At 37.3% G+C, this 23,956-nt stretch overlaps 1 protein-coding gene across 3 annotated transcripts in view; it reads left to right on the plus strand.

Annotated features, from left to right (window-relative positions):
* The window catches only part of Osi24 (Protein), a 184,395-nt gene that overhangs the window by 148,412 nt on the left and 12,027 nt on the right, over positions 1–23,956 (plus strand). For 2 of the 3 annotated variants that reach the window (XM_083141316.1, XM_083141315.1), the window contains one exon: positions 15,176–15,857. In XM_083141316.1, the coding sequence (XP_082997442.1) occupies positions 15,176–15,857 (682 nt within the window). Of the gene's footprint in view, positions 1–15,127; positions 15,858–23,956 lie in introns of all 3 variants that reach the window. The other variant, XM_083141314.1, reaches the window with a different exon arrangement.

Raw genomic sequence — 23,956 nt, forward strand, 5'->3', positions numbered from 1 at the left:
GAATTTCATCAGTGGTTGACTGCCTTTTCTTTGGGAAGTTCTCTTGTTGACTTCTAGCCACATTTAAAACCTTGCATTCTGCTTTTTTTTCTTTTGCCTGTCCGGATTAAGCGAAGTCCGGTTTATCGGGGTTCGGATTAACGAGGTTTTACTGTATTGTAATATTTATTTATTCTGGTTTCTGTGACTCTCATGTCAGCTGTTCAAGCTGCGTTTTTTCACTCTTGCACCCTAAATTGAGATTACCAGATGAAATATCGCCTAAAAATCCCAAACCTTCAAGGAAAAAATAGCTGAATTGCCCACAGTAGAACCGAGAGGGAAAAAAATTGCTACGTAATACCGGACGCCATTTTGTATCTAGATAAAACAAAGAGAACGGTGCAGGCTGTCACTAGGGATGGACGATATAGGAAATTTGATATCGCGATATATCGTCAAGAAAATATCGTCACAGACGATACGATATTTGTTCCGTCTCGCGATATCGGCGATGAATCGTCTCCACGATATATATTGCCAAATATCGGGACGATATATCGTCCAAATGGTATCGCCTGGACGATATTTTTCAATATCGCGATATATCATCTTGACGATATGTCGTCCAACAATGGCTGTCACCACAGATACCTTATCTGTGCTGTCACCTTAGGACCTTCATACGCTTGTCGATCTGGTAGATTTTAATGCCCAGAATACTAAACCTATGGCTGGCATGAAAATGTTGCTAAAAAGGGAAAAGACGTATCCGAGAAAGATGAAGTGCAGTTTACAAGATCGATAACCTTTTCGTATTACATACAGATTAATGGAGTTGAAATTTCAATTTGCAAAGAAACTTTTATAACTGTCCATGGCTTGCAGAACCATGCACGAAGAGTGAGTAATTTTCAACAGCAAATAAAGAATTGTTTAACAATACCAAAACAGGAAGGAAGAGCTAAGCATGATAATCATCCACATAAATATCAGATAACAACCTGCAATCTACGTAGAACTGTCGGGTGACACGGCTCACATCGACACGATTGTCTAGTCTTAGTTCGTGCCACACTCGCATCAACATGTGCCTGTCGATAGTGTCCATCCAACCCTTAGGGCTGCGATATCACGCGGCATCGGTGAGATGAATACCCTGCCTTTAGTGAAACCCCACAAAAAGAAGTCACACGGTGCAAGGTCCAGTGATCTTGGGGACCAAAACATTGCACAAGGCACTGTGAGTTATGTGGTTGAGTGTCGCCTAGCGGCAGGGATATGAACTCTCAGCTTAACAAACGTAAGTTCAATTGCTTCCTTGCAATATTTTTTTGTAACCCCTCATGTATTTATGAAACACCCGGTATTATGATTGTATATGTGTACTTCAGACTGACGAACAAAATTTAAAAAATTTAATTATAGGTCTCGAGAATATTGTATACCACAGGCCTCGCACCCACCTAGGCCGGCCGGCCCTTGGACCGAGTGACCGGATTGTTTTTGTTGCATTAAGTTATTTTTTTGTAGGTCAATCAGTCTATCAGGTTTTGCTTCAATCGATCTTGTACATTCTGAAATCTTCATTGTTGACACGAACCGACAGAGAGACAGACAAAAATGGTACTTTTTTTTTCATCTTTTGAAAAAGTATTTGAAAATTTATTCTTAGAGAAAGTGTAAACTTTTCTAATTCTTTTTACAAAATTTAAAAAAAAGTGCATCAAAATTGCAACTAAACTAACTAACTTACTCTCTAGACTTCTTAAACTCGAAGGTTTATGGCTGCAGCAACACAAGCCTTCCATCTGTCACTAGTGCTGCCCACGAGACGAGACTTTGGCCTGTCTCGTCTCGTGAAAGTCTCGTGGAAATGCTGTCTCGTCTCGAAAATATTCGTTTGTCTCATGACTAGAGCCCGGAAGTTTGGCAAAATGCCTCTTTTTATTTACTGCATATATTGATAAAATTTTTCCGGATATACGTTTTTTATGTTGTTTCGAATGTTTTAGAAGCCTTTTCATTTTGCCTATTTGGGCCCCACTGCCTATTTTTAATTATAATGCCTTTTTCTGCCTTTTTCAATGAAATTTGACCATTTTTTTTTGAAAAAAAATGTTGGCATTTATTTTTCTTCCGTTTATTACGTGAATAATTTTCGCCTTATTTAAGTAATATTGAACTCACGCATGTTTCAACATTGCTGAAGGACAAAAGTGTGAGAAAAAAGTATTTCATGCTGAGTTAGGATATTGCCTTTCGGTTAACATTTCCTTGTGCATGATTGACTGCTGAAGTGGACAGGTTGATTTCGAACACAAAGAAGATATTTCTGAAATCTCCCTCTCGAACCCGAAAATTTCAGGAAGTTACGCCTGAGCTTAGTTTTTCTCCGCAACCAGTCTTGACAAGATGGGGAACCTGGATATCAGCAGCTATATATTATGCTAACAACCTTGAAAAAATCAGTGAGGTGATCGATGCTCATCCAGAAAATGAAGCGGCTTCAATTCGTGAAGTGAAAAACTCCTGTGCTATTCAGAACTGAAGAATGAACTGTCGTTTATTTTTGCACATTATGGTGCATTGCCAGAGACAATTAAAAAGCTAGAAAAAAGAGGTGAGACTCTTGTAGCATCCATGAAAATCTTCGAGGAATCTATGCAGCAGATGATGGAAGTGCCAGGAGAAAAGGGGTCAGCTGTTGCGGAAAAGTGCAAACGGGTAGTGAGTGCAAATAAGGACTTGAAACAATTGAAAACAATTTGTGATATTCTAAAAGATGAAAATGCTGTTACCAAAATGAGTCCAGCTACATTAGCTTGTTCTATGTATGCTCCAATAACTTCTGTCGAAGTAGAAAGATCATTTTCTATTATGAAAAACATTCTCTCTGACAGACGACTATCAATGAATGTTGAGAACTTAAAAAAACACCTTGTAGTTATGTGCAATCAAGACAGAGAAAATTGAAATGCTCTTCCCAATGTAGATTTTAACATGTTGCCAGAAATTATATATAAAAGTAAGCGACTTCCAAATGTGCCATTTTTTCGGTTTATTTTGCCTTTTTTTTCATTTTTAGTGCCTATTTTCCACATTATAAATGCCTTTTTGCCTGCCTATTTTAACGACAATAAATGCCTGAACAACACTATCTGTCACTATCCTGGGCAAGATCAATCCAATGTTTTCCATCCTTACCGTTTTCCTTTAGACCCATCTCAACGTTATCCCTCCATCTTCGTCTCTTAGCATCAGGTTTCCCAACAAGTATCCTGTAAACCCTTCTTTCCTCTCCCATTCCTGCCACATGGCCTGCCCACGTAAGTCTTCTTGATTTAATTATTCTAATAATATCTGGACATGAATACAAATTATGCAGTTCTAAATTGTAACTTTTCCTCCACTCACCTGTCACCTGATCCCTTTTAGGCCCAAATATTTACCTAAGAATCTTATTTTCAAATACTCTCAATTTATGTTCCTCTTTCAATGTAAGGGACAAAGTTTCGCATCCATATAATAGTAGTACAGGCAACAATACTGTTTTGTATACTCAAAATTGTTCTGTATAAATTACACAGTAGCCTACTACTAAATTAATTGACTGCACGAAACATCAAGAACTACTCTTGATTACTGATAAGACAGGCAAAAGAGAAACGCACTCAATACACACAACAAATGCTTAATCATATGTTATCAGTGTTGCCATATGCAACCTTATAAACTAGTGCATGTATACTTTACATGGCCTTTTTAGCCAACACTATATTTTTCCATCACACAATTTAATACAAGATATTGGAAGAATAAAGAAGATAGTTTCTACAAAGGTGACATTACAAAGAAATCAAAGCAACACATTTAGTTGTTGGTAAACGAAACAAATAAGTCATATAATCAGAGTAGGCCCCTAGGGAGGATTAATCTGGGGCACTCGCCCAAGGCCCCGCACAATTAAGCAACTAATCTAGTTTTTCTCTGATTTCGTAGATTGTTGTCCCATTCTCAAAATTATCCAAAATTAATATCATTCTAAACAAAGTACTATAGAAAGAATCGTATTCAGATATTTAAAAAACTAGTAAATATTCACTATCTGTCTAATCATGAAGTGAAAATATTATTTTATATGAAACATTATGCATTCACTACAGCGTCAAAATTCAATAAAAATTATTGGATATGAATAAAAATTGTCACTTTCATGTGTCAAATGATAGCTTGATATTGAACATGCCCAATTTTGTAATTAAATAATTGGCACATCATAATTGAAACGAAACATTAATTTAAACTTTTATTATCCTCTCGTTATTCTTGGTTTTCACCTTAATACGTTCTGTGATCATTGTTACTTGGTAACAAGCAGTGGCGGCGATTATGGCAGCTCCCCCCCCCCCTACTTTTTGCCACTTTTGTCTCCGTACTATGCTAAACCTTATTTACCAAGGGAAAGTAAACTGTCCTTGCCCCAGTCCCACAATTTTGGTACCTTGCCCCCCCCCCCAGTTTTAACACCGTGCCCCCTCAGTTTTGGAACCCAATCGACACCACTGGTAATAATACAGAATATATTAAATAATTGTTTAGTAATTCCAATAATATTTATATTATGACAATAAAGAACACATGTTCTTCAGACTAAAATCTGCTTTTTTTTCACTTCTCAAGAATTTTCGTTTTAGGCCCCGCGTATGCCCCAGACCTGGCCGGCTCTGCATATAATATATTACCAATGTATTGCAGTTGATCTAGTATATCTCGTACCAAAATATTTATTTCCACGTTTCTAAGTAAGTTATATCATATTGCACGAAAGGAAAAACAAGAAACTAAGTCGTTTAACTGCTCGTATTCATTGACCTGCAGATTGGCAGAAATGTTCAAGCTACGGAGCGTGGGATTTTCCCACACCAGTTTCTGTATTGTGTCATTTTTTCCCTAGTAGCAGGGTGGGAAATTTCCTAATTGTACTCGTGCGTCTTCTGTGGATGATTTTTCGCACGTGATTTCTGCCTTAAGATACTTAGTTTGTAGAAGGATAAACCTGGTTTCTTAAAATCTACCTGTCTAGGTTAAACGACACGATGAGCATGAATGAACGGCGAATTGATGACATCAATAAGATAACAAATTCAATGATGCGTTCATGACTTTACCTAGGACCTATATTTTCGTATCACTTATCCCAGATAGCACGTAAGCTTGTGGCAAGTTTATGATAATTTGCTCATGCCTTGTCGATGTAGGTTTGATATGGTAAGCTCAAGCTGGATTCAAGTTCGATGTAAGAGATACTTGGCAAGTGAGTGTTTGCCGAAAGCTTGACTAGCTTGATGCAGGATTTTACGAGATTGGCAAGTTTGATGCAACTTAGACTTATGGAACTAGAGATCTTGATCAGTGTTCGATTGATTGATTGATTGATTTAGTTTATTTTACTTCGCGTTTTGTGCCTCTTGGCTAGTTTGTGAAGATGGGGATGAGTGATGAAATGGTGAAATTGATGAATGGACATTCACTGCCTAATGGTCCGGCATTTTTCGGTAGTAATATTACTTATGAAATTCAATCCTCCCTGATGCAAAAGGTACGATTATTAACATCTCCTATTAAAATAATCAATATTTCATATATTTAATAAATCCCAACACTGTACTAAGAAGCCCGAGCGGGATTCGAACCCGGGACCCTTGGCGTCGCAGCGCGATGTGCTAACAACTTGTTTTTTAACAAACTTTTATTTTATCAGCATATATACAAAATAGATCTGCTTTCTCACATAAATTCTGTTAAAAGTATTGTATACTAGAATTTTTTAACATAGTAAGCAATATAGTAAGAGTCCCATTTTCTGTATCTGATACAAGATTTTTGGCGTAAACATACTGTTGTACCTGTAATACAAATATACGTTTCTTCATATATTAAATACCTGTTTACACTTTCACACCACACCACTCGGCCATAGGGTCCGGCTGATCAGTGTTCGAATTGAAGAAAATCACAACTACTTAAGTTCACCTTATGCACAGTAAGGCTAATCGGGACTGGACCTACAGTTTAAAGTGGGTTCCGAACCACTACGTGCCTCCACCGGGTATCGAACCCGGGACCTCTTGATTACAAGGCGACGACGCTACCACTGCGCCATAGGGGAGGTGGCGTGGTGGGTCAGTAGCCCCGGCGTTATGGCCTTTTAATGCTACGCCTTGTTTTCAAAGAAAAAATAAACTGTTGTTGCGTCCCCCGCTCCCTCCCCCATGTTTTGGCACTCAATCGCCGCTAATGATTTCAGTGTACGTGTAAATTATGTGTGGCAGCATGGTATCATTCCTGCAGCCTCATTTTAGTAAATGTTGTCACAGTAACGTTTTTTTTTTTGTTTGGCTTCTTTCGATTTTCTTCGTTCCTCAAAACTCACAACTGAAACTGCAATACTTAAGGTTAGCCGAAGTTGGCAAAAAGCTAAAATATTCATTTTAAATTTATTTTTTTTCAGAAAAAATAATACACTCTAAAAAGCGGCTATTTGGCAACCCTGACTTAGAGCAGCCATTTACAGCGATAAATAACAATGCTCATCCTTTTTCATCCTTCTTTCAATTTTGTCGTTCGATATGAGTCATGTTCATTTTACTGAAACCTCTGTCACCCTCAGTCATTGATATTGGAATGGTCTGTAGTTTGCAGAAAGTTCACTCAGCAAAGCACTATTGAACTCATTTTCATGTTTTTGCATTAGTTGCGAAATAAGCAGTTCCCTTTTATTTTAACTACCACACAACAAATAATAATAATAATAACAATAAATCGTTTTTATTAGAGCGGGTGTGTTTCGGCCTCATACAATAGACCCTTGTCTGGAATATTAATACAATACAATGGAATAAAGGATATACGTACATTGAAAAATGAAAATAAAAACATGAAAAGGATTAAAAATCAATACAATAATGAAAAAAAAGGTTTACCTATAAATTATTGAACATAGGTATCTAATGTTTGTTGCTTTTGTCTTTAATACATATATACATTCAGTAATCTGGAACAATGAATAATATAATAGTAATAAGGAAGTGAAATAAAATAATGAAATTATAAAATTTATATGCAGACAGTTGCTAAATATTGCAGTGAGTATTTTTATGATTGAAAACTTGCTTGTGATTCACTATTTCGCTTCCTTGCCAGTAGATACTGTTTGATCACAAATCACAAAGCCATTTTTTTGTCACCATACAACATACATTCTGTTTCATGGTTCAAAACAGATGCTTCTTCGAATATTCCATGATCTTCAAATCTGGAATTCATGTTTGTTTATCAGTAAGTCACTGAAGGGAATGCTTCCAAATATATGTTTTTTTTCTCATCGGCTTCGTCTGGAGAAAACTAAAATTCTATATCTTTGCACTTTATCCATGGTGATCTTTCATTGAAGTTAGTGGTTGCATTGTCACAGCCAGTTCCTGACATGCAGTAATTACACTAGCACTTCTTCTCTGTAGAAGTAATGAAAACTGTTTGAGGAAATGTAATAAAACATGGGAAAGACAAAATTCTAATACAAATAATTAAGTTGGTACCTTCTTTAGCATTCCTTGGCACTTTCTCTTTCTTTTCAACAGATAGCTACACTGAGCTCACGAATCGAAAAGAAATGTACAAGAAGCAGATAATTATTTATTACTGCCGATACAGATTGATTTGATACCACCCAACAAATGTCAAACATTTTGTGAATTTCCATCATTGATGTTGCCACTGCTTGACCACTCTCGAACGGATCCTTTTGATTTTTGCTGCTTTGACTGAAGTAAAGTGCATTCCTAAAAGATTTAGAGTGCAAATGACTGTATCTTTTTTCACAACATCGTGAACATAAGCTAGAAAGTATGACTCAAACAGTGAATGACTGTCATGCCATCCCAAATAAGAATACACATTCAGAGGGGGGGGGGGATTTCCTTTCCCTCGTTGGGAATGAAAATATAAATGTAGAGCCAGGAATGGAAAAACTAGGAGGGTTCTGGCTTCCCCCCCTTCAATTTGGACACTGATCTGGATGCAAGCTGGCAGCAAGCTCACAGCTGGCCATGAAGATCTTGCAGAAGCTTCTCAATTGAAATGGCAAGCTTGCTTCAGACTTGCAGCAAGTTTTCTGTGCTATCTGGGATCGAATTATCCCTCCCACCCACCGCCACTGAGCCTGGTGATTGCTTATTAATGATATCTACCAACAGTGGCATCACTCAACCTATTATTGAAATATATTACATCTTATGAACTGCAGAAAGTATGAATAACAATGTAGATTGTAGCTTTCGAAAAAAAATCCCAAACTTTTGGAGATTTGTGGATGTAAAATTTAGCCAGTATTATTCAAAGTTGACAATTCGAAATCGAGTAATTATTATTAAACTTAAATCAGAGAACAACTTGATTAAATATGGTGTATGAAATAATATTAATAATGGTAACAGTTCCACAAAATCGTGCCCTAAATTTGAAAATTAAAAAAAGAAACAGACATTTTAGAATAAAACCATTGCGACTGATGAGATGCAGTATTAAATATTAATATATTCCTAATACTTCGACCATGAAACTATTTTGATTATATTGACGAGCTCTCTTTATATAAATGTATGTAGCCCTTTACATGTATATTATGAAATGGCAGTAATCCATTACAAATTCAACACGGTTCTTTTCATACATAACAATTTTTTCTATGGATATTCATAATACCAACCTGAATTTTCTACCCCTTTTTATTCAATAACAGCACATGGCACAGTGGTTCGGATTGCACTTTAAACTGTAGTTCCTGTCCCGATTACCCTTTCTGTTCTTAAAGTGGACTTTTAAACAACAGTTCAATCAATAATTCAATAACATGTGGTTTAATTTCTACATTATTTTTCCTTTACAAATATGTCACAACACATCATAACAATTTTTTTTTGTAACACATGATAATATATAAGACATTTGAAATGTTGAGTGTATTTAAAATATTTAACAGTCTTATATAAAGCAAAGTTTTCTTGGGAATTTACTGAACTCAATATACTACTTTCAGTGTATAATGTGTGGAAGGAAAAGGACCCTTAACAGAACAATACTATTCTGCCACCTATGTATCTCATATGAATAAAATTACCTGAGAATTAATACTTAGAATTGCAAATACGTAGTAGTTTTGAAAGAATAGAAGACATGTAATACACGTATGTCAACCATAAATATATTGGGTATAGTCTCTGAAAGACGTGATGATTTATTCGATAATGAAGTTTACTCCAAAAGAAATCCATATGCTGGAGTTCTTCAGCTTCTTTTTCATATAAACAGGGGTGCCCAGATGTCCCCTTCATCATGGCCTGTGCTGTCAAAAATTTCTTAGGGGTGACCAAATAACTGAACTCTGATAACATAATTAACAATTTAAAATATTTTTATGGTTGATGTACCAATTCTATTTATCTTCACACTAAATGGGATGTCGATTTATTAAATTTTGGTAATCTAGCATTGTTTTTTCTATTTATTGGTTAATCTATGCGATGAGGAAAAGTGGATGAATAATTAAATAATGAAGGGACTCAAGCAAATATACCGGGTAGCCCTCTGGAGCCCATTTGAAGTATCTGATTGCAGTGAAATTTCGTAGAGAGGCTATGTAGACTGCGGGGAAGCGAATGCTAACGAAACAAAAATAGTTCACCACCAGCTTGAAATGTGCCCCTCAAATGTGGTACAGTGAATAACATCCCGGGGAAAAACTTCGTGAGACCATTGATAACGTCGTCTTACGCTTCCAAAACTTCATTCGCGATGACGGGACGCATTCTGAACCCTGCTGTACCGACATAAACTCAAATTACTGGTTGTTGTTACTGCAGCGCGTCAGTGCCACGTGGTGGTGGAAATTGAACTATTTTTTTCGGCAGCATTCGCTTCTCCATGATTTCCACGGCACCTCTACCAAAGGGATTCGAATCCTTCACTTCTTGTCTTTGCAAGATTTCAACCACAAGCAATGGATATTTGTGTGCGGTGTTCGTTTCATTAATCAGACTCAAACTATTAACTTGTAGTGGTTTCGTTCCCAATTTGAAAGACGTCCAATTCGGCAGTGTTGCAAACACACATCGACTTGTGATCCGATGGCTATTTGCCATGGCTTTCAACACAATGTACGCGTAGAAATATTCGTTCCATGCGATCTTGGATTGAAGCGTATGTCTGCATGCATATGTAAAACCTGCATAATAATACAGTTGATCGTAGGGTGCCCATCGGGGGGGGGGGGGGGGTAATGGCGTGGTTCGCGTCATCAAAATTCTAAGGGGGACTTTCTTTCTTAGAATAACATGAAATTCAACATGTTTGTCTTTAACGAAATGTAACAAAAAGTTTTCATTTTGACACCATGCTGCAATATGTCCAATGAGGCGGGGTGAATCGAATATATTTAGGGTGTTCGGGAAAAAGCACATTAGTCAAAAAATGCAATGTTACAGTAGACAGTTATTTATTTATTATTTTAATAGCATAACATTACAGAAATGATATATATGTTGGACCATCACTGCTTAGAATCTTTACACACGCCCAATATAAAATTATATTTATGATATTTTATTTAATTGAGCCAGTGTGACTTAAATGAAAACACCAGAACACAGCTTTTTGTGACTTACATGCCTTCTTCCGAACAACCTATATACTTTCTTAGTAATTCATTTCTTTTAGCTGGTTCCAAGTCACTTTTGCTATAGTCGACGCGCTAGCTTCGTTAACGACCGGCTGGCTTTGGAGTCGACGGAACGCGCTCACCAGCTACAACAATCACATTCAACGCTCAGTGTTGCCACATCCACTCTCCAGCTGCGAAAGGAGAAAGGTCTCCACATTGAAGTTGCAAACAAACAAATTGACACTACGGCAACAGCGTATCTGCAGTCATGTGACTGAGACTCCACGTGGAGTAGACGAGCAGAATGACAGCTTTGTGGCTGAAGGTTGAGTGTGATTGGACGAAAACAACTCGCCCGCTGTTTGTGGCGGCGGCTTTCTTCAGTTCTTGGACGTTAACGAAGTAAACGCACGGACTATATTAGGTGCACCATATTTATTCCGTTAGATGAAGAAAAGGAAGAATTTACGAGGAGCAGATAAAGAAAAGTGTTCAGTAAAGCTAAAAACAATTACTTTCAGTAATGGGACAGTAGTAGTCATCCTGTCGTAATTAGATATTTTATGGGCATTATAACATGATCTGGGGACATTGTGGGGAGGGAGAGAGCCCCCCCCCCCCCCCGAGTTGATCATTGCTCTTTAGCTTCTCCAAAAATCCGTTAATTTTTATTTGATTGTGACAGGTCTGCCACTTTACTCACCGCGAAATTCATATTGAAGATGACTTCGTTCTTCGCTGATGGTGATTCTTAAAATAGTGACTGTTGTCTTTCACAGTAGCGGCGATTGGTCTACAAAATGGGGGGGCATGGTACTAGAACTTGGGGGGCAAAGACAGTTTATTTCCCTTTGTAGATAAGTTTTAGCATAGTACGGTGGCAAAAGTGGCGAAAAGTGGGGGGCAACTGCCCCCCTCGAATCGCCGCCACTGGTCATTCACGTTATCAATTTATCTGATTATGAATTTTCCAATGTAATTTAGCAGATTACACTTTCATTATTTCAAGATGAGTTCTTAAAACATAATTATATTGAGAAATTCATTTAGTATAATTACATTTTTTACTGCCAGGCAGCTAAAAAACAACTGAGAAATTAGAAATAATATGCATATTAAATATTTTAATATACTTTGATATTTTTATATATTTCAGTATATTTACATAATTTGATGTTGAAATTTTTTCGCAGATACCATGTTTTGGCTACATAAAAATCCGGACTCTAGTAATAAAGTTTATTTGGCCCAGGTATCCTTAAAAGAATTACGAAATACGGAAAAGATGGCAATATATAGGACTACCAACTAAATATCCCCTCCTATGGTCTCCTCACGAATTTTACATAGGCACGCGACTGATCACAATGCAGTGTAATGTGTTTTATGTTTCGCTTATGCTTGTGTAAAACAAGAGCAATAGCACTTTGTTATATACGCGTAGGTACACTAAAGATGCTTATAAATAGCTTGGGCAATGTTATCCATTTACCTATTTGGGGGGGATTAAGTATTTTGGAACAAACTTAATGAGTCACGTAGCACGAAGGTTTCAATAAAAGTGCTCTCTTATTTCTGTGCGTCTTTATTATTTTGCTTCGTGTAATTGGAACAGTGTCTTTGAATAAACCTTAAAACTTTATAAACATATATTTTTCTCTCTCTCTAACTACACTTATTGCTGAAGCAATTTCGTTCTAAGCTGCTCAGAAACGAAAAGTAACATAGCATTTTTGTTTATAATATTTGCAGCTTAAATGATCAAATCGAATTTGCTTCCGAAATCTTGTACAGTCACGCACACTGCCGGCTTGTAATAAATACATTGACTTTCAATGGAATCGTTACAAGCCGGCAGTGTCCGTGACGTATACACAGTAGCTTATTCAACATCAAGACAAAGCTATAACGGTATTTCATTTCATTATAATTATATTTCCTACATCATCATCTAGAAAATATGTTTCTGCTAGTATTTTTATGAAAACTTTATAAGTGAAATATTAACTGACATGAGAACTTTAACAGAAATATATTGTTTATATTATAACCGATAAAGTCAATAGGGTAAATGTCCAAAAAATCGAGTTATTTTCATAAGTCTCAACAGAAAGCTTTAGTAGCCATAAATTGACGTGGTTTGCCATTAATTAGTAATTTTTAAACAACACGTAAATTGTATTCTCATGTATCATGTTAGTTTGGTTGAGTTACTTGAACTTAAAATTTTAATTTCTTTCTTGCATAATATAAGTACCTTTCAATTATTTGATGAGAATATTTCAAAATTTACAGAAATAATGCACTGAAAATATGCATTAATGCACTACTTATGCTCATATTGTACGGGACTTTTTTTTTTTTTAAAAAAAAAAGCATTCACATTTGACAAACATGTATGGTTTTTTTTAAAAAAAATCTCTAATGAATAATTTATTCTCAAAATAATTTATTAATCATCTTATGACAATCGTGTTAATAAATAATCAGAAATTAATTATGCTTTGTGTTGTCTAATATTGTTTTATCATGTTCAGCAGTGGAATAAGACATTGAAGTCACAGTAAGAAAGAAGAAGTTAACATTCAGGAAGAAATGTAGATCCAAGGAGGATGTTGATAAATTCGCAAAATGAAATTTGAATAAGCACTGGTTATAACACTAAATATCTTCAAAATCTGTGAATTTACTTTTTTCTGTTACTAGAATCTCATTCTAACGAGAAGAAAAATATCTTTTGTTTTTCAGAATCATTCCTGTTTTGTTATAAAAGATTATTTGGAGTCAAAGTTTTTAACATAACATTGTTGCATGTATGTATATACTTGGGTTTTCTAAAACCAATCAAAGTAGTTACATGATTAAGAGCAAGAGCTTCTATGAATGTACATAATCTGGCAACATTTTTTCTTGTATCTTTCATTGGTACTTAATCTACTTAGTGCATGGTTTAACATAATGTATGTGCATGTACATAATTTGACCGGTCTTAAAATCAACATATTTTTGTTTCAACTTCTCATTTCGACTTTCTACAAGATACAATATCATTCAATTTATTAATGTATAAATAAATATATATTTCAAGTGTTATTGATATTTAGAGGAATTTGGCAAATGCCCTAGAGAGTAGGTATTACACAAGAAAGTTTCTAATGGCAGGTTTGGTAAATATCTTTCTACACTTAGAGAATATATAGACAAAATCAGGCACAATACATATAAGATAGGAGAAGCGATTAGGTATATAAAAAAATAGGTAAGATTAATTTGAACTGTATTATCCTTGCTTGTGCCAAATGTACACTTATTATTTAAGAATTTAAGGTACCGCGTTATGGTTAGTAGTTCATATAAGCAGATGTGTTTTAAAAATCGGGAAGGTTAACATCTGAAATATGTACGCTGCGTTTTGATGAAATAATTGTGATAGAATTATCTCAGTATCCATTAATAATTTCAATCATAAAATAATGCATCTCGGTGGATTATGGCGCGTGTAAAGCATATGCATATTTTTTTACATTTGTTGTTCTAGAAAAACAGTATTGCCTTGACAGTTGTCTGATGCTGTAATAATAATTAAACTTAGTGCAATACATAGTAACGCATTGCAAATTGCCCAATAGGACAGACTAAATATGAACTATGCATTTCGAACTTTCTCGGCACAAGACAAGTGTGTGTCAGTAAGCGAACTTCGCAACAATGAGATGAAATTAGTATAATTGTAGGGAATCGAGCATACAAAGCTTATATTTTGAGCTACAGATTCCTTACTGGCTCGGCGAGTTTCTGCTTGCATACAAATATTAAAATGGAGAGATAAATAGAGTGAATAATAACAATGTATGAAGCAGAGGTGTCACAATAAAAGTTTCATCTATGGTGTAGAAATCTCTCGCTATGACTATGAAGAACCAATGGAAAATTTGAGTTGATTACCTAATTAAACTTTGATTTGATCTCGTGATAGTTTGTTAGGTTTTTACATAAATTACGTATGAAAACAAGTCTACTGTTTGAACTTCTACTGCATGAATAATATTTGAAAGGGGAAGTCTTTATGCTTGTCCTCTATTATTACACTTTTACCTCACTTCCCTTCATAGCACCTATTATTGGTGGATGTGTCTAACAGCATGCTATCTTAAAAGAAAACACTAAATCAGTTTTAAAAGAAAAGAGCTAAAATATTGATTTTTCCTTTCCCAATAAACAGAAATTATAAATTGAATACATAAAAATATTTTTAAAAAACAAATGACGAAACACGAATGCTCCTGAAAGGCAAGTGATATGGTTGACACCTTACTTACATCGTCTGTCCTTTCCTTACGAAATATACTAATGTGTTAAGTGCATGAGGAAAAGGATCAAAGTGCAGCACTTTCTTATGTCGTGACTTCAACCTGTCTTCTGTTCCAGTTCTCGGACGAAACACCTTTTTAACCGGCTTTGGTCTCGGATTTCTAGCCTTTGGACTGAAGAAGCTCCTTTTGCCGTTCTTCATCGGGCTACAGGTCGTGAAATCCTTGGCCCTGGCCCTGTTCCTGCCCACCCTCCTCGGCGGGGTGACGAAGTACCTGGCCACCAAAGGGGTGCAAGTGGCGTCGTCGTCGTCGATGGACGATTTCAATACTGGCTTCAAGGACAACTTCGACACCAGCTACGACTCTTTGAACAACCTGAGGTATCCTGAGAACCGTCTGGAAACGGCCGCTTCGGACGCTTACGGCGTCGGCTATCCCGCTACTGGAATGTCCCGGACGCCGTTGATGTCCGGTCCGGTGCCTGTGTTCGTCCCGGCCGCTCCGGTCACAAGGGTCCAGCAACCCATGCACGTGGCGTCCCCGAAAGTGTCGTCGGTCAACTCCATCTACACTGGACCTTCTCTAGGAGCCGACGGTGTCCGACCAGCGGACGAGAAGCTCAATTCGAAGCAGGACTTCAAGATTTTCCATAACATCCCTTCCTCCTCGATGCTCCTCACCACCTACGACCCCTTCTACAGTCCCTTGCTCTCTAGGATCGACAGTGTGTTCAAGCAGCTGGGCTACGACACCGAAGTTTGCAGGGAGAAGTTGGTCTGCAGCATGTACAAGACGCCTGCCAAGTTTGCGCCCTTCAGCAACCTTATATCTGCACAACTAAGCCGGTGAGTACCGCTACACAATTTTACATTCTAATGTAGTAATACGACCAGTGTCATGTTTAAGGGGAGTTAACCCCTCCGACTTTGAGACTATGATGTTCCAAATTCCAAGAAAAGTACATCTGATTAGGATTTCTTCTAGACGCTCTAACTAAGATCTTGTCTGGTCTTATACCGGGGGGCCTACATGCTGGCAAGGGAAGTGGCGAGCGGGGAAGCGACCAATCCGCAGCAGCATGTAGAACGAGGTGCGCGCAGCACCTTCTCCCACGACGTCGTAACTCTCGGCGCCACCACTGTGGTCTGGTTGGTCTGCAGCGTATTCCTCGCTCCCCACTTCTCTTGCCAGCATGGAGGTCGCCCGCCGTAAGACTAGACTGGAGCTATAGTTTCGTGGCCATGTAAAACTATTTTCCTATATCTAGACCACAGCCAGTCCCGTAGCTAGAATTTTATTTCGGGGGAGGTCTTATCCCTTATCAGCAGTCGCCATCTAACGGCGAAAACATGGGGGGTAGAAATCCTGAAGATGAATTTCTCATATTACAAGTTATTATACGAGATGTTCTACTTGCTAAGGAAGTAAAATTAATTACCACTATGTATATACCTGTTAAATTACGTATTTGTAGGATTTCTGGGAGCGCTTCAGCCCTCGAATCCACCCTCTGGCTACGTAACCACAGCAAAAGCAAGCCACACGTTGGAAGGAATGGAAGTAGATGTATCTTTTTTTTTCTCCAGATGTTGGAATATCATAACAGTTTGTCGAGAGGAAAGGAATTTTTCTAAAACAGCTTGGTTGGCACTGGCCAGAGATCCAAGAGAGTCTTAAAGTCCTCTACCAAAAATGGATTTATGAGACTTACGAATCACAAATGGCAAAATGTACACTTATTGTAATAAGATTCAAACACCTTTTCGCCATAGGTTCGTCCAGTCTGTGGGTGAATGATGGTTACATTTTCAGCTTTCTATACGTGATTTGTAGATACATTATTTCTCATTTGTCCATTCAACTAAATGAATTGTAGAAACTCACAGGGAGAAAGCAAAATTCAATTAGTAAAAGCCAGAGCATAGTTTCTATAGATCCTCTTTCGTGCTAGGGATCTCTCATCCCCACTAGACTCTGGCAAGACAAATTTTCATCCAGATGAAATATTCCCCTATAACTGTTGTGGGGAGCTCTTATATACAATAAATGTAATTTATTAGTTCTGTACAATATATCTAAATTTGTTTTTAAAGTAAAAAATGACAAATATAGTCTATATGCTGCAAAATACAGTAACTAATAGAAAAAATAAAATGCATTAAACCGAGACGATCAAGCGCTTACAGGAAAACTTTTGTGCGAGAATGTTATGATTTTTTAAATGAAATCTCTATATTGTGTTCAAGGTTTAACTAGAGTAGACCATGACTTACTCAAAAATAGTCTAGCTCACTCTGCCAAAATGTCACTGACAAATTTTGTAATAATATTAAAAGTTAGGCTCGATAGATAATGAAAAATGTGACGGAAAACCTAAGAGATTTAATTCAAGGTTACGGACCGCACTCTATTGTCTCTATATCATGGATCTTTAAACCTAAAATGTAACGCATTTGAATTCATAAAATTTGCTTGTCCAATAATATTGATATTCCCTTTTATTGCATAATAAATCCTTTATTGGATCACGTGTGTGGCCAACCCAAGTCTTAGTAGCAACCAGGGCCCCACTCCACACTAGAAAACTGTTTTCGCCACTGATTCTGTCAGGGGCGACTCAAGATTTTTCAACCGGGCGAGGTGGATTTTTGTTAGACTTTTCACCTTCCTCCAGTAAAGAAAAAGCATGACCATGTTATATATTTAAGGTTTTAATGAAAAAAAATATTCCCCTTCTATTTAAAATACTTTAGTGTTACCGTTAAAGAACATGTATATTGTATGTACGTGTTTATTTCATACCTGCATAATAACTCCACAGTAACAGTAATCTCTTAACTTGAATTGCAACATGATTTTGCAATATACTACTTATTACGTTACAGCTATAACTTCATTAATTTTTGTCAACAGTTAATCAACTATTTTTAAAACAACCACGCCCACGATGGATGCACATAGTGGTTCGGATCTCATTTTAAACTAAAGATTCTGTCCCGATTAGCCTTTCGATGAATTAAGTTGTCTTAAAAATAAACTCAAACAAGCAAATACCCACCCTTATGTGTAAAGTTTTGGCTCTAATCAAGTAGAGTGTCACAGGCAGTTGCTCTGGGTTGTATTAATGTTTTTCTTCTTCTTGCATGCTTTTTTACAACCATATTCATTTTCTGTTACACCTAAAACTAACAATAGATGGCAGCTCTATCTAAAAGAAGTAAAAAGGTAAATTATCACACTGTCATTTCCCCTGAGATATTGGTGGTAAGAAAATAAAAGTTTGGTATTCAGTTCTGAAACTAAGACATCCTTTCCTCTAAATTCAATTCGTTGTAACTTCCAAAGATCTTGATACTAGGAGACAGACGCAATCGTTACACGAAGTAATGTACTGATTAAAGCTTTGCTGATGTAGCTATGAAAGTGAACTTCATGTTGTGTGTTTCGAACTTTATCCACTAGATGGTGTAAATTGTTCCTTCGTGGCGAGCATATGCTTCAGAGAACACTGCTCACTCTTTCCTCACAATTATAAAGTGTTTTCATTCGTCTGATGTCGACGAGTTGCGTAACGTAACTCGAAGAAGCTCTCTTTTATGGCGTCAAGGAAATCCCGATTGAAGGAACGAGAGCGTGTAACGGTTGGATAACCTACGCATTGAAAAATGGCTGTAACATTTACCCACATTCCGTGTGTACTAAAAATGGATTAACAGGTTCATCAGGGTTGCCAGCGTTAAGTGAATAATCGGAAATTTCCGAAAAAAAATATTACTGACACTGGAAAGGCGTACAAATCGTTTACTGATTAGTCAGAGCAGTAGCGTGCCCAGGATTTCCTTTTCCGGGCTTCGACCCCCGCGGCGGAGTGGTTAGCACATTGCGCTACTTCATTAGGGGTCCCGAGTTCGAATCCAGGCCTGGATTCACAGTAAATAGGATGCAATTTTTCTTGTTAAATTCATAAATATATACAAAGCCCCGTTTCATAAAATTTGATGTTCTATTGGTTTACTTTAATTTACTGAGTAAATACAATTACTGAGAATTATTTTTTAAAAATCAGGAAATATTTTGATTCGGAAACGAAATGTATTTTAGTTCTTCTTTCTTCTCTGGATATTACCTCTTTTCTTGTAAAGCTAAAGAGAGAAGAGAAAAATAGAGACGAGGAAAAGAGGTAGACAGAATACAGATAGGGAGAGAGCGAGAGAGAGAGAATAAGGTAGAGAAAATGTTGATAACATTTGGGAAGAATGTGTAAAGAGGATGAGAATGGAATGGAAAGAGAGATAGAGGAAAAAGACGGATGCAGATGGGGAAAATATGGACAGACGCAAGAGCATCCGCCCGGGGTCAGAATTAGGCTTAGGCCAAGTATTTTTATTTGTATCTATCCTATTTTTCTTTTCTTGGATCTCTTTCCAACTTTCCTTTCTCTTTTCTCAGCCTTAGTAACTCTATCTACATTCGTGCTTACTTCCCATTCCCTTCTGGATTATTTCTCTTTCATAACTTTTTTTCTGTTTGTCCCATTATCTTCTTTTCTTCTGTCTTCTTGTTATTTATCTTCCTTCTCTCTCTTCCTTGTTCCTTGTCTTGCTTGTATACTCTGTCCCGGGAATCTGTGGAGCAAGGCCGCGCATAACATTAAAGAAGGGGAGAAAGCGAATGAACGGAGCGAAGCAGCTAACAGCTGGTAGTTGTAGCCGCATGCACTCACTTCCACTCTCACGCGTTCATTGGTTGAGCTCTCTCGAGTCCTTCCCTGCGCAGAGACTTGTTTTCATTCTCTTGCTCCAGATATTCCCGGGATCGAGAATTTCTGTTTCTTTCTCTTTTTCTCTTGTTTCGTCTCTCTCTCTTTTTCCCCGTTTCTATTTTCTCTGTCTTGCTTCTTTATCTATCTCCTTCTCTTTGTGCTCGCTTCTTTTTCATTATTTTCTCTATCTTGCTTCTTTATGTATCTTTATCTCTCTGTGTCCCTTTTCCTTCTCTTTCCTCTTTCTATCATTCTGTTGACACGTTCTTTTAGTCAAAAGAACATGATTTAACTAAAAGAGCAAATAATAAATTTACATGAAAGACTCGAAAGCATTCACGTGATGCCTCTCAGGGTATGGAGTAATATCTCTCTGTTAGTTCGTCAAATAAAAATCAAAGTTAAGTTTGCACTAAGAAAAATATACTTCTTTGCAAACTAAATACCTAATCCATTTCACTCAAAGAAATTATACTTCTTATAATTCAACTTGATCACTCTATTCAAAAACCGAGCCCGAACGTCAAAGTCAAGACAAAAGACAATCGTAATAGCCCTTAGGTAGTGAAACTGTGACCGCCATTTAGCGTGTTACTGAAGGGAAAAAGAAACGAACAAAACTTACTTCGTACGTCGAAAATATGGATTATTTCCGTGAAAAAACGAAATGGAACCTTCAAGAATCCTTAGGAATGCAGAATACGTAAGAACCGATGTGAAAAAGAAGAAAATAAAGGAATTTCAGGCGTTTCGGGGATACTTAACATTTAATCTTCTTTCCACCTCTCTAAAATTTTCAACGCTGACCAAGAGTGCATGTGTTTGCTTGGTGAGATTAGGTGTACCTAGCTAGAGTAAAGGCGAAACTTGAATTCCAACTTTGGGGAGGCAGAATCGAACTTAGAGCTTAACTTTGGCAGTATTTGCAAATTCATAATTCATTCATTATACTTGCTCTTCAGGTTCCAGGAGATTAACAAGATTACCATTAACTCGTTAATTTTCATAATCCTGAATATTTGGGTGGGGAAAGTTACGCCTATGGTGTGAAGGACACTTCTGCAATGCACGTATCTTGAATGTACGCTCACCACTCTCATCCGGATTGACTTCCAACATTATTGTGAGGCGCACTTACATACAGCTCGACCAAGACGAGGAACACCCCGGCAAACTCGCGAACTAAAGTCGACAGTCATTTGTTTACTTCTCTCGTTTCCCCTACGCTTCTGCCGAAGCGCCCCCGTGTTGCTGACCAAGGCAGTTTATTAAGATATAAAAACACATAATATGTAACGTTTCATCCCTGTATCAGGGTCTTCCTCAGACGAAGAATGACCATGTTAAATATTTAAGGTTTTAATGGGAAAAAATAATCCCCTTCTATATAAAATATTTGGTTTCATTCATCAGGATTATTTAAAATGATGTTTTAGTTTAGTTCTTCGTCTGAGGAAGACCCTGATACAGGGTTGAAACGTTACATGTTAAGTGTTTTTATATATTAATAAACTGCCTTGGTCAGCAATCTTACTGTTTATAACTTTAAGATCAAGTTATGTCAGATGGTTTCTTCTTTCAAACTTCACCACATTTCAAATATTTAATTTTTTCCCCATTTTGTAGCCCTTTCCTCCAGTAGAGAATCAGTTGTGGAGGCCCCGCCTCGTCGGGCGGTCCGTGCGGGGCCCTCGTTCCAATTGCATCAATATGTTCTGGGTACTTTTTTTGGTCTTGATTGATTGATTGATTGATTGATTTGCTTTATTTCACTTCGCTTTTGTGTCACTTTTGGCTAATTTGCGACGATGGGGATGAGTGATGATATGATGAAATTGATGAATGAAGACTCACAAACATCCATGCCCAGGCCGGGATTCGAACCCGGGACTCCTCCTGGAGTCGTAGCGCGATGTGCTAACGACTCCGCCACGGGAGCCGGCTTTTTAGGTCTTAAATATGTTTTTGTACACATATTACACGTGCATTAACTTTGACCTAACACAGTATTCGCATTTGCACTAACAACATGACAAGTGTGACACCAGTGCAACCAGTCATAATAGACATATCTTAAGCTGACGAACATTTGGTGTGGTTTCAATCCAGAAGAAAGTGGCATTTATAAAGCTATGTTACGTAGTTTTGTCTCTATGTTTAATCGCAACGAAGGAGATTAGTGATAAATAGATTAAATCATTAAAGAATCATACACACACACACACACAAAGGAACAATCATGTTGGGACTCATAGGCATTACCATTGGTGTGGGAGGGTGCGTTTGCACACTATATGTTGAACGTTCGACACTTACAAATATTCACTTCAATTTTAACAACAATAATAAAACAATATAAAATTGTTTTTAAGCACTGTACTAAATTACAATTGGTTCAATTCTGAAGATATGTTCATTGTAACGAGACGAGGCTTTGTAGGAATTCCAGCGAGAAATGCAAGTTCGGCCAGGACTCGAACCTGGGTCTTTGGCATACTGTGCCATTGGTCTACCAACTAAGATACCGGTCTGTTAGAGACCCGGGTTCGGGTCCTGGCCGAGTCTTTATTTTTCGATTAAATTTCTGCTAAAATATCTACATATTACATCTCCTGTGTGCGCCAAATCGTACGGTAAAGAAACGATACGATACTTTTGCTATCATCTCGAGTAGCAAACGCTTGTGTTGTTCTCGGTGTCTTCTCGTCTCGATTTATAAGCAACCATCTCGTTCTCGTCTCCAGTCTCGAAATATATTGTACAATCAATAAATATAGCGTGTCATCGCCCAAAGTTTCCCAACGTACAGAGGCCATTGACCAGTGATCGAATTGAGTCGGTATGGCATAGTAAATTAACATGCCAAATAGCATACCAGCAGAAAATTTTTAAAATTGGCACCTTTTTATTGGAGCTGATTGCACAAGTAGCTATGCAATGGCCAACAATGTACTCGCTCATCTCTCTCTCTCTCTCTCTCTCTTTGTTGCACTTTTGAGTTGTACCGTATGGTACTCTGTACTCTTCCCCCACCACACCGTTCACGGCCGATCATACGGCATGAGAAACGCAACAATAGCGTCTGCCATAGGCGTAGCTAGAACTTTATATTTGGGTGTGCACAAAGAAAAAGATGAGGTCTTGTACCTTTTTAATAGCATATTTTGCAACACAATCACTTGGCTCTTTAACTGCACTGATGTTTGTAAAGGAAAATAAATTCACTAAATGACAGTGTTGAAAATTTCTGAATATATGTAGTAGAAAATAATCAAATTGCATAGAAATTACACACACACAAAATGTTCATAAATGTTACAAACAAATACATCAAAATACACGTCATCTATAACAAGAGACGTCTGTCAAAAGGTACAATGTTCTTATACTCATCAATAACTTCATTTACATCAAGAGACTAAGCTTTTTCCTGTTCCACAAATAGCAAGAGCAGGGCTTCCAATCTATCCTGCTTCTGAGTTGCTCTTAATTTAGTTTTAACTTGGGCGAGCTTGGAGAAAGCTCTCTCACACGTGCAGCTTGTGACAGGTATAGAAGAAAAGCGCTGTAGTACAGAGTAGAATGCAGTAAATATCTTCTTTCTTTCTCCAATGACATCAAAAAATCGAAAAACTACACACACTCGTTTCATCAGCGATAATGCACACTCTTGTACCAAGTAATGACATTTTTAACTTCTTACAAACTGCCGCCCGACCCTGTGGCCGAGTGGTTAGCACATCGCGCTGCGACGCTAAGGGTCCCGGGTTCGAATCCTGGTCGGGCTTGGTTGTTTGTGAATGTCCATTCATCACTTTCATCATTTCATCACTCATCCCCATCTTCGCAAATTAGCCAAGAGGCACAAAACGCGAAGTAAAATAAACTAAATCAATCAATCAATCAATTACAAACTGCCGCTTATTTTCTCTCTTATTGAAATATCTGTCTTTAATTCTCTTTGATAAAGCAGCCTATTAGGGTGTGCCTAGGCACACCCCATAGCTACGCCTATGGCGTCTGCATCATAGTAAATGGAATAAGTGTTGATAATGTAAACTTTGCTCTTTTCATAGGGCCATTAACTGTTTGTCCCTTTAACAATTATTTGGTTTGATTCATCAGAATTATTTAAAATGTTATACGCAAAAATGTCGTCACATGGATTATCCGTTTACTGAT

Source organism: Lepisma saccharinum, chromosome 19 (assembly GCF_977018435.1).
Source record: "Lepisma saccharinum chromosome 19, izLepSacc3.1, whole genome shotgun sequence".
Lineage (NCBI taxonomy): Eukaryota > Metazoa > Arthropoda > Insecta > Zygentoma > Lepismatidae > Lepisma > Lepisma saccharinum.